The sequence below is a fragment of the Harpegnathos saltator genome, unplaced genomic scaffold (assembly GCF_003227715.2).
Source record: "Harpegnathos saltator strain DR-91 unplaced genomic scaffold, Hsal_v8.6 scaffold469, whole genome shotgun sequence".
Taxonomy (NCBI): domain Eukaryota; kingdom Metazoa; phylum Arthropoda; class Insecta; order Hymenoptera; family Formicidae; genus Harpegnathos; species Harpegnathos saltator.
This window is the reverse complement of record NW_020230282.1, coordinates 433,668-444,300: the sequence shown is the minus strand read 5'-3', so window position 1 is coordinate 444,300 and position 10,633 is coordinate 433,668. Positions and strand designations below refer to the sequence as shown.

The 10,633-nt window shown below is 38.4% G+C and overlaps 1 protein-coding gene across 1 annotated transcript; it reads right to left on the bottom strand.

Moving 5' to 3' along the window:
• Nucleotides 1–3,936: 3,936 nt before the first annotated feature.
• LOC105188374 (uncharacterized) lies at nt 3,937–10,238 on the bottom strand. Its single transcript, XM_011149773.3, has 8 exons — nt 9,920–10,238; nt 8,596–8,751; nt 7,945–8,402; nt 7,271–7,517; nt 5,842–6,039; nt 5,491–5,740; nt 5,166–5,362; nt 3,937–4,841 (listed from the first exon to the last, which is right to left on the bottom strand). Exons 1-8 carry the CDS (start codon nt 10,055–10,057, stop codon nt 4,701–4,703), a joined length of 1,785 nt encoding a protein of 594 aa, XP_011148075.1. The 5' UTR covers nt 10,058–10,238; the 3' UTR covers nt 3,937–4,700.
• Between the last annotated feature and the right edge of the window lie 395 nt (nt 10,239–10,633).

The window sequence follows — 10,633 nt, the reverse complement described above, 5'->3', positions numbered from 1 at the left end:
GACGAAATAGTAAAGCTACCGTGAACTTTCGATCTATTTCGATCTACTGTGACGTTGACGTCGACGAGCCGTGTTCTTTCTGTTCTACTCTGGATAAGAGGAGAAAGAACGTTGAAAATATGTACAAAAAAAAGAAAAAAGAGAGAGAGAGAGAGAAAAAATCATTTGATATATACGAGATAGAAGTTCCGGATTGCCGTGTTTCTTTCCTTTTCTTTTTTTACTTTGTATGTACATACACCTCATCGTGAGTCATCGCTAACTTGCTACGGCAATTTCGATTATGTTCCTGTTATTCGTATGCGGTTTCGATATATAGTAACATAGAATGTTTCTCCCGTCTCTATGTATACACGTTGTTTATACATATGGTTTATACATGTTTATACATATATATGGTATAGATGTATGTAATTACATGTATTTGTATACATATTTATTCATGTACGTTGGTAATGGAGCTCGAAAATTGGTTCGACCAAGCTTAACAGTGAGCATTTCTAGCCAAAATTTTAAACCAAATTTCCCACGCTAAAATATCGTATTATAATTTGGGCATTAAAATAGATATTACTACAGCTTCCATGAATGCATTAAACATTCAAAGACAACGGCCAATCGAAGATTATTGAATTTTTCTAACATATATATGTATATACAGAGTATCCTGATCTCTATCGCCGTTTTCTTTCATTTGCGTATTATCAGAAAAACTTGAAGTTATCTTTTTTTCCATTGTAACGAAGAATTATTCTCGAAAGTTACATTGTTCCTATCTTTTCAATATTCAATTAAATCATTTGTAAGACAATTTTGTAAAACCACTTGCTCTGAGTTTCTTATAATTCAGCAATCCCGATAATTCCGGAAGAAAAAAATCAACTGCGAAAGAGTTCGTAGAGCGAAAGAACGGCATCGCCAACGGAAAAAAGTATCTGTTGTTATAAGACTTTGATAACGACTAAGCCTAAAATAATAGCTTCTTCCACGGGCTGCTGCGAGCTGTTTTCGAAATCTCACAAGAACGCTTCGTGGGTCTCCACGGAAAGAGTGACAAGCTCGTTGGGGAGGGACAGAAATAAAGAGACATACGTAGTTTCGCAATTTCAAGGAGGAAAAACGAACAAAGAAATAGAAGAAGGAGAAAAAGACAAGGCACTAAGAATAGAAAGAGAGTCGGCGGGGAAAATATAATAGGGAAGATTCGGGAAGAACAAAGAAGACTGCTAAATTTTCATGTACGTCCTTAACTATCCTATGTACGTAGACTAAATCTATTTTTGGCAATGTTGTTTAGGTATACGACATGTTAGGTATTACAATACCATGAGTAGATGCACTGGCCATAGTATTATGCGCTATGTAAAGTCGCTTAACACCCGTTCCTTGACACGCGTTATCTGTACAATTCTGGAGAAATGGCGGAGACCCCAGCCCACTATGCTTTTCATGTTATTACTTTACACGGAGGACTCGGATTGGAGAGAAAAGAAAATATATATTATATATATTATATATATATATATATATATATATATATATGTTTATATAAATGTATTATATGTAACACACATACTACTTATATAAAAAAAATATATATATAATATATATATTACATATATACACACACGACATACACACACCACACACACACACACACACACATATATATATATATATATATATATAACATAAGATAGTAGGGACGTATGATTTCAAATTATTTCCAAATCAATCTTATTGAAATAATTTCGGCCACAATTTTATACCGGTATCCTGTATACCTCCATTTTTTGGATTATTCTTCTTTTTCTGACAAGGAAAACCTATTTATATAAGAATCCAAATATCATTCCATAAAAAAAAAAAAAGTTTAAAGAAACTCTTTTTGTGTCGACTGATGGGACAAATATCCAAGTATCGGTATCCAACTATCGGCGAATATGAAAGCAAAAGAAAAAAAAAAGTAAAAGAAAAAACACCCAAATTGTTATCTTTAATAGAGAGGAAAGATTGCAACACATGTTAAGTGAAATATCCTGCATAATCAACTGAGAAGTATCGATTCTATGAACTTGGTAGAATTATTTACAAGACATTATGAAGATTCAAAATAATGAAAAGTTATATCAATATGTGATATTAAACCATTGAAAAATATATTAGAATACATAAAAAATTACAACTGAATATCCCGCAGGTAATTGTACCATTGAAAGCATGTCGTTCACATCAAGATCACTTTTCATATTACATTTCAAAGCTATAGTCTACAAATTAACTTTCTGTAATGTACACTTCTCGGTTTATTATCATTATTACATGATCTGTGTACATATCTGTGTATGTAGGAGGTAGATGTGGACCCTAGTTTCGGTTATATTCTAATAAAATGAAGCCTCTCCAATCCGATCCAGTTTGTGAGAGAGAACAAGAGAGTTAAAGGAGGGCGGAGGAAAGAGAGAGAGAGAGAGAGAGAGAGAGAGAGAGAGAGAGAGAGAGAGAGAGAGAGAGAGAGAGAGAGAGAGAGAGAGAGAGAGAGAGAGAAGCCACAAAATATATACATTTCTATTATATTACTATTCATAGAAATTGGCTACGCAGCAGCAGTGGAGCAATAAGATTCATGACCTTTAACGTATGTAGCGTACGAATAAATGTTATCTAAATATTATTACTTTCTTAAGTTGTCGCGTGTTTCTCGTTCGTCATCGAATGGATAGTAGAGAGAGATGGAGAGAGAAAGAATGGAAGAGGAAGAGAGCGCGTATATGAGTATCCGTAATGACGACGACAACGATACGTAACGCCACGCCGTGTTCATTATTGCTTTTCCGGAGTTTTGAGTGATTGCGTACCAGTACGCAGCCCGAGATTAAGTACAAGTCTTCCGAGAGGCAAAGGATGTTGCAGGAGAGGAAGGAGTGTGAAGAGGAAGTAAAAAGGAAGGGAGATGAAAGAGAGAGGAGGCAGAGTGACAGAAAGGGAAGGGGAAGGAGAAAGAGAAAGAGAGAAAGAGAGAGAGAGAGAAAGAGAAGGGATGTGGAAGTTTAGAAATATTAATTGTTTTCGCACAATTATAGCAGTCTCGTAAACTCGATAGCATCTACAGGTTTTTCTAACTTAAGGCTCCGCGACTGCATCCTCCGAATAACGAAGAAGAGAGGAGGCACGTCTGTGACATAGCTGCTAGCATGCTGCATTTTATTCAGGCCCCAAAGTTTCCTATTGTGCCAATCTTTTTCTATATTTTTTTATTGTCAACCGCTCAAATTTCTCGTCATCGGACAAACACGTTAAGATGTTGCGTATGAAATGCAGGATCTTTCGTTCAATTTTTCACATATCTCGTACACGAGAGTTTATATTATTTTTTTTTATTTTTATTCGGTCATACCACGTTAAACCAGATAGGTTCTCCATTTGTATGCAGTTGAGAAATAAAATAAAAAATAAAATAAAATGATCCACTTTACGTTAAATGTTAAATTTCTCCTTACAAAAAATAATTTCATATACTGTGTCGCTTAAAATCAAGTGATTAATTTTTATTTTAAAGCTTCATCAGCAAAAGAACTGCAACATGGTATTTACAAGCTTTAGTTTTCTTTTAATCAATATCTTTTAATCTTTTAATCGATATTAATTTTGTGAGAAATTAATAAACTTGTACCAATCAGCCACGATATCATATATCATTTTTCTTTACAACTCTCTATCACTGTAGATTCTATTTCTTGACCAAGCGAATTTTCCTCTTCACGAGTGTTTTATTTCATCACTTATTGATAAAGGTAATTTATGATAAAACATACTACGATAAGTGAAATTTTACGTAAAACTAAAAAGAGATTTGATCCTCCAAAAGATTTCAACATTTTTGGAAACAGTAGAATGACCATTATAGTCGTTAATTGAAATAATTTAATCAACATGAAGCCGTCATAAAAAATAAATACCTAAGATACGATAAAGAAAATTGTAATACTTGATACTACCAAATAGTGATAACCAGTTGTATTAACCGGGTTTGCTATTTGTATTAAAATAAAATGAAAAATCCAACATTCATTATGCAACGTATAAAAGTTCGAGAGGACCTTCAAATTTGGAGCATAATGCAGATGAATGTTGAAAGTCAAAACGACCTTGCAGGTACGCCATTGGAAAGATCGCCGTCGTCGCCGTTATTGTAAAACCCTTGATCGAAATGAAACGATGACGATAACGACGATAACGACGAGCGTCTCCGAGTGGCACCACGGGTAGTTCCGCGGCACATATATGTACAACGGACGAGCGTACAAAATTTTGTATAAAAATATTTTCTTATATGTGTGTCTCTGTGTTTCGAGATGTGTTCGACGGTCTCATTGTGTGTATGTGTACGTGTTGTGTATGACGTGTACGTGTTTGTATGCGTGAGTACGTACATGCGTATCGCATACGCGTACATGTCTGTGTATGTACATCATGAATAATTAATACTGCGTAATTAATATCATCCCGTTTCGTGGTGCGCGCTGAGCGAGAGAGTAGTGGCTCTCTTCTCTTTCATAACACCGTCGCGATCTACCGCATCCGTCATAAAACGATTCGCTATTTCTTAGCAGAAAGAAATGGAGACTCGCTAAACGGACTGCGCCGTCTAGAAAGCTTTCGTAAGCATACCTAGGCGTGAAAGTCGACCGAGTACTCTCTCAGTGCGCCTGATCCGAGAGCGAAGTCGCCACCAAATTCAGGGGAACATCGGAAACGTTCTCCTCATCACCTTCGTCTGCTTCCTCGGTGTCTACGGACAAATGCCGCTGCACACGCGTGCCTTCGGTTTTCACATGTTGCTGCAATTTTAATAAACTATGAGTGATAAAGCTGTGGGCTCGTAATATGTTTTTATGATTATCCAAATAGAAAAAAATTAATATGAGAGAATGGACGGCTACCCATGTAAGAACCCATGATATTTGTTTCATCTTTTCGACTATTTGTAAGTTTAATTGTCAAGTTATTGCAGATGGAACATAACTGACCTTTATCTCTTTAAAAATACAAAATTCGGCGATTTTATGACCCAAAATAACCTGACAGAAAAGCGTTAGAATACGAGTTTAAAAATATCGTGTTCAACTTGGATGATCAACCATACAACGAAAATGTTCACTTACATGAAGCATGTAATTAGGCAAAGGTAATGAATAATTCAGTTGAGTAGCAGGCGGAGGTGGATGGCCAGCGGCTATACGTTGAGGTGTCAACGCCATCATCAGATGAGGCTGAATTTGTCGTCGAAGAGCCTCCATCATGCTGTCATCGCGATCCATTTGTTCCGTTCCTTGAGATGCTACGATCGTGTTTCCTTTCTCTAAGAATGTTATTAATCTTCAGGAGGGATCATTCTCTACCATAAAGATCGCGCATACGCTAATACACCGTTAATATGTAGGGAGTATATATATAGAGATATTGATTTTAATTAAAGATCTCTCTTACTTCTATGCCTCGTTGGTTTTTCGCCTTTAGGTCTACGCCTACGCGTATGTATAGTATCTCTTCGCATGGTAACCGGTCGATTAATGCCGTGTAACTTGTAATACAACCCGCAAGCATTGCACACCATCTCGCCCTTCATATTTCTTCTCCAGATGGTCGTCGTCATGGTGCCGCAATTCGAACAGGTCATTTCGACTTTCTTCGTAACGTTGCTACTTTGCTGGTCAAACTGTTGCTTCTGTTCGTCCATCTGAGATAATCAATTGACGATATTGCGCGTGATTGCTTACATCTTATTCACATCTTATCAGCAATGTATCGCTCGATGTTTGACGCATTGTGCAAAAATACCTTGCTCTTTATCTTGTTGGACCACGTGGTAAAATCCTGCGCTTGCTCTTCGTTGTGTTCATGTTGATACGCGGCGACGACGTCCGGGCTCGCCGGAGCCTTGCTTGGGTAACTCTGTTTCCTGCGGCCTTTTGTCGAGGTTGCCTCTTTACGGCTGACGCTGGCAGGGCTAGACGGATTACTGTCTATCGAGGCACACTGTCACACATGGGATATCCTATGTTTCTTTGTTTGTTTCCATATTTTTTTTAAGTTTCGCCCAAAAAATTTGACAAAAAACTCTTGAATTAGACGTAATATTACTATTATTTCCAAACGCAATAAAGTTTGAATATATGAGTGTGGGTCATTGTACATTTATATTGAATGTAAAAATTAAAGATTAACTTATTGTATACAATATTTAATATGCTCGAGACGTATTGTTCCTGTCTTTCTTTACAGTTAAGATATATAACTCACACGTCTCAAATTTTTCACTTTCTATCTGTTTTATCACGGTTGTGGGAATTTCAGCAATTTTCCAACGGAGCGCGCAGGTATAGCTCACGGATTTACGGTAACGCTTTCTACCTATTACCAAGATGAAAAGACGGCTGCTGAAAGGGCAAGCGCTAAGAATTCTAAAAAAAAAAATGTCTGTTATAGTAGAAACGTGCCTCAGAAAAAATTAATAAAGAGAGAAAGATGTTAAATATATTGTCGAAGTAGCAAAATTCAGTCGCGTCTGCAAGATAATGAAAAGTACTTTTTGAAAAAGAAAAAAGAAACTATTTGCTTCTAATAGTATTAGATATATCGATATTCTTTCATAGTTTGTAATTTATAAAAATGTTCACGATGGAAAAACCTAAATGTATTAACGATACAATTAACAATACAATTGTTAATATTATTAATATTATAATTGAAGAATGAAAATATTTGCTTTTTAAATATTGCGCGCGAATATGATAAAGTTTTTTCCGACACATATTCCGTTATATCTTACACTTTGTCACCGAAGCAGGAAGCTAACACAATGAACGTCGAAGGTGTCGCCGGTTATCTTTTATCTACAGGACGATACCTGTAAGTGAATAGACCTAAAGGGATTTCTCAATAGGCCCCAAGGATAGCCTAACGATGTTCACCCACCGAAGGGTCTTAAGAATTTTCCGTTACTATACCTGCGAACCTTTTCTGCCTTGGTATCTATACTAGATATACAGATGTTCACATTCAGCACGAATTTCTGAGAATTCCATTTTACACGTTCGGGATAAGATGGACTTTTTTTAACGCCATTAGGAATGTGCATGGAATGTTTTATTGAGAAACAATACGTACTCACAGCTTTCTATTCGTGAATCTTCCGATATTGGCTGTTATAGAAATTATTCCTTTCTTCTTTTTTACATCCACTCCCGATAGACATTCGCTCGCTTACCTTATTTTCTAAAGTTGCTACATTGGTACGATTACCGAGAACGGAGCAATCGGACAAATTACGTTCCATGGTAGTCCCTTGCATATCCCTGTAAAATCTGACTGGCGGAGCTAACTTATCCGAATCAACCGGAGTAATACCGATCTGCCTAGTGTTGATCAAAGTGCGCAGCAGATTGGTTGCTTCGCCAGTAAATCCATTGTTTAGCTTATCGCCGTTCGTTCGAGTGATTTCCAAGCTTCTATTGCTGCGTTAATAATAGATATAAATGTGAAAAATATGTGTAATCACGTTCTTTATCATTGTCTGTATTTGTTATAAATATTATCTATTTTGACTGACAAATTAAGTTGATTATCGGATCAAATTGGAATATTTGTAATATTGTGTCGAATACATAATTCCTACATAAGACAGTTCAATATGGAAAGATAGCACATTTTACTGATTTTTATCGTGTAAAAAAAAAAATCGAGGGTGCAGTATAATGTGTAAAACTACAAAATACAATGTGTCTGTTTGTCTCTATTTCGCATGCTCGTATGCACATTCGTCTACGCACACGCACGATCACACATTTCATCTGTAAATAGTTGACACATTGTACCTGTAAAGCTCAGATAATTACACATAGGCAAATATTTGCCAAACACAAACATGTTTGGCTGACTTACTTGGCTAGGGCTTGCCATAACTTGGTCGTCTCTTGATCAATGTTGGTGTCGGAACAATTGCTTTCCGGAGTGTCCATCCTATTAACCGGGCTACAATTGGCTGTGTTAGGCTCGGAGTCATCATAATTGCTCTCTAGTTTAATTCTCTTGCTGACGGTCGTGTCGCAGACATTTTCTTCGCTCTCGCTATCTTGCTCGTCGCGATCCTCGATTTCCAATCGGTCAGGATCTGAACTGTTAGAGCAGGTGTCGTCTCCTGGCTCGCACTTAACATTGTAAAACTCTGGCATATCGTCGTTATGCAATTCCAGACGATGCGTTTGTGTTTGAGGTATTATGTTTTGATTAATGCTGGCCGGCTCGGAGTTAGGCTCCTCGTTGAACAGTATCTTGTTCAATTGGAGGAACGATTGCAGAGGGCTTGTACCCGCTACTTTGGCAGTGGAGAAAGACTTTTTCTATATATAAAAATATAAAAAAAGAGTACAGAACAAGGAGATATCACTTTTTATTTGCTCTATCATCAGAGTCTTTTTATTAGCACAAAGTCAGTTTAATCATATATACGTATATTACATCGTATCACGTTATGTACAATGCATAATTTGTCAGATGGACCTAGCAATAAAGAATTGTATTATGAAGCAATACCTGCTCGTCGTGAGACGACAGTTGCTTGGCATAATCCAGGTACTGTTTGAGTATAATGTCAGACTTGTGCGACGCCTCACGAAAGCTACACAGTGCATCCAATTTATATACACACCGATGGCAGATAATTGGTGGTAGGGAATCATTATCCTTCACCTGCAAAAAATGCACTATGTATTGAAATAATATCGCAGAAAACTGCTGTATTATTACGCGGGCAAAGAAATGTATCGACACATGCTTGGACTAGAATAATCTTTTGTAATAACATTCTCTACTTGGTACACAGCAATGATTTTGTTAAATAAGACTGATTAGCGTCCGATGAAAGAGCTCAATAAAAATACGAGGATCAATGAAGATATATGAATATAGTCAATCTATTTTTTTTTTAAATCTTTATGCAATACCCTTAACGAATAAACGAGACGTATATAGAATGGGAGATATATTTTGAACAAAGAGAAACTTTAATCGCTGCTTATATAAGTAATTCGAAAGATATTCGATTTTCGCGCAAAGTTGCCACATATAAATTACCGTATAAAATTACGCGATAATTCACGCGCTTACAAATTACGAAGTCGCGGTACATGCGGTACGAGAAATGGATTCGTGTGTTTCTAATTTCAGCTCCTAATACGCATCGACGCGACGTTGGGATATCGATAAGCGCAGGCACGGATAACGCAAGATACAACGTGACAACGGAATCCGCGTGTGAAACCTGATAACATGCCAACCAAATAAGGAGCCGCAGTTCTCTCCCCTCCCTTCGGCTCGCACCGTAGTTCCGCTTCTCGTTCGCGCTGGGCTTATCACTGCCATTTTAAATGCCGCTGCTGCTCGTCGGCTTATCTCGCGGACACATCTCTTGCCAAACTTTCTCCCGTGGCACGCGTACACATACACACTCAACACACTCACACACATTCGCGGTGACGCGATCGCGAGCGCAAGCGTGATCGCAAACGCGAGAGAGAGAGAGAGAGAGAGAGGAGAGAGAAAGAGAGAGCGAGAGAAGGTGAAGTAGAAGGAGAGGGAGAGGGAGAGAGATAGAGAGAGAGAAAGAGAGAGAGAGAGAGAGAGAGAGGACAAGAGAGAAACCGACTCAATCTCGCTGTAGAGAGCGCAAGAGCGCCTCTGGTGCGAGTGAGTCGGTGAACGAGTGAGAGAGAAGAAAAGAGGGAGCGACAGAGACGGAGGTAGACGGTGGTGACGACACGGGAAGAACGCAGACGGAGAGACGCATACACAATCGTGCGAATAGTACAGATGGTCGCGTTTGATAAAAGCAGGCGTAATTGTAATTCGCAATACTCACCGTGAGCGACAGACATGTCAGTATCTTGTCGACGAAGTTTCGCTGGGTGCCCTCCTCCTCGAATATGGACAACTTGACACCGTCCGACGATAAACAAAGGCGACACAGCTCGTAGAACTTCGGCGGTACCTCGAACATAATTGCGAGTTCCGGCTTGCCTGCGGCCCACGTAAAGCGCGAATCATCAAGAGATGAACTCTATCAGCGGTCGACGTGCGATCTTTCTCCACTGCCACTATACGCGTTCAGCAACGAGGATGGCCTTACGCGATTCACTTATCACAGTCACCGCCGCGGCTCATTGTCAGCGGCACAGTACACGCACCGCCGTGTGTTACGCGATACGAAGGTGGGAAGTCCCTAGTCAGACAGATCGCACCGCGACGCAGTACCATCTACTGGCCTGCTTCTCACTGGCCGTGTTCAGTAGAACAAAGTGATCAGAGAGCGCTTAGTGATTATTGTCTGTGATTGAAGCATTCTTTTAGATTCTTCATAGACCCAGAAGTATTTATCAATCAGGAGCGAGATTCAGTGGAAAATCTAGTAATGTTGTCCAACTGTTGAGTCTGCTGAATGCAGCCACTGCCACTCTATTGGTGATTTCTCAGTGCTTTTTTAAATTCATACTGGCAACGGTTACGCTCGAAATGTCCAAATGTAATTATTCGCTTCGTTCATTAGATTCAGCGGATTATTAACGCTTTTATAAAA

Bases quoted from the DNA above. Each gene is read 5' to 3' on its own strand.
- LOC105188374 (XM_011149773.3), bottom strand. From the start codon at position 10,057: ATGTTCGAGGTACCGCCGAAGTTCTACGAGCTGTGTCGCCTTTGTTTA. The intron at 8,403-8,595 runs GTATTGCTTCAT...TTTTATATATAG, and splicing joins TGTCGTCTCACGACGAGCAG to AAAAAGTCTTTCTCCACTGC. The intron at 5,363-5,490 runs GTAAGAGAGATC...TAACATTCTTAG, and splicing joins AAAACCAACGAGGCATAGAA to AGAAAGGAAACACGATCGTA.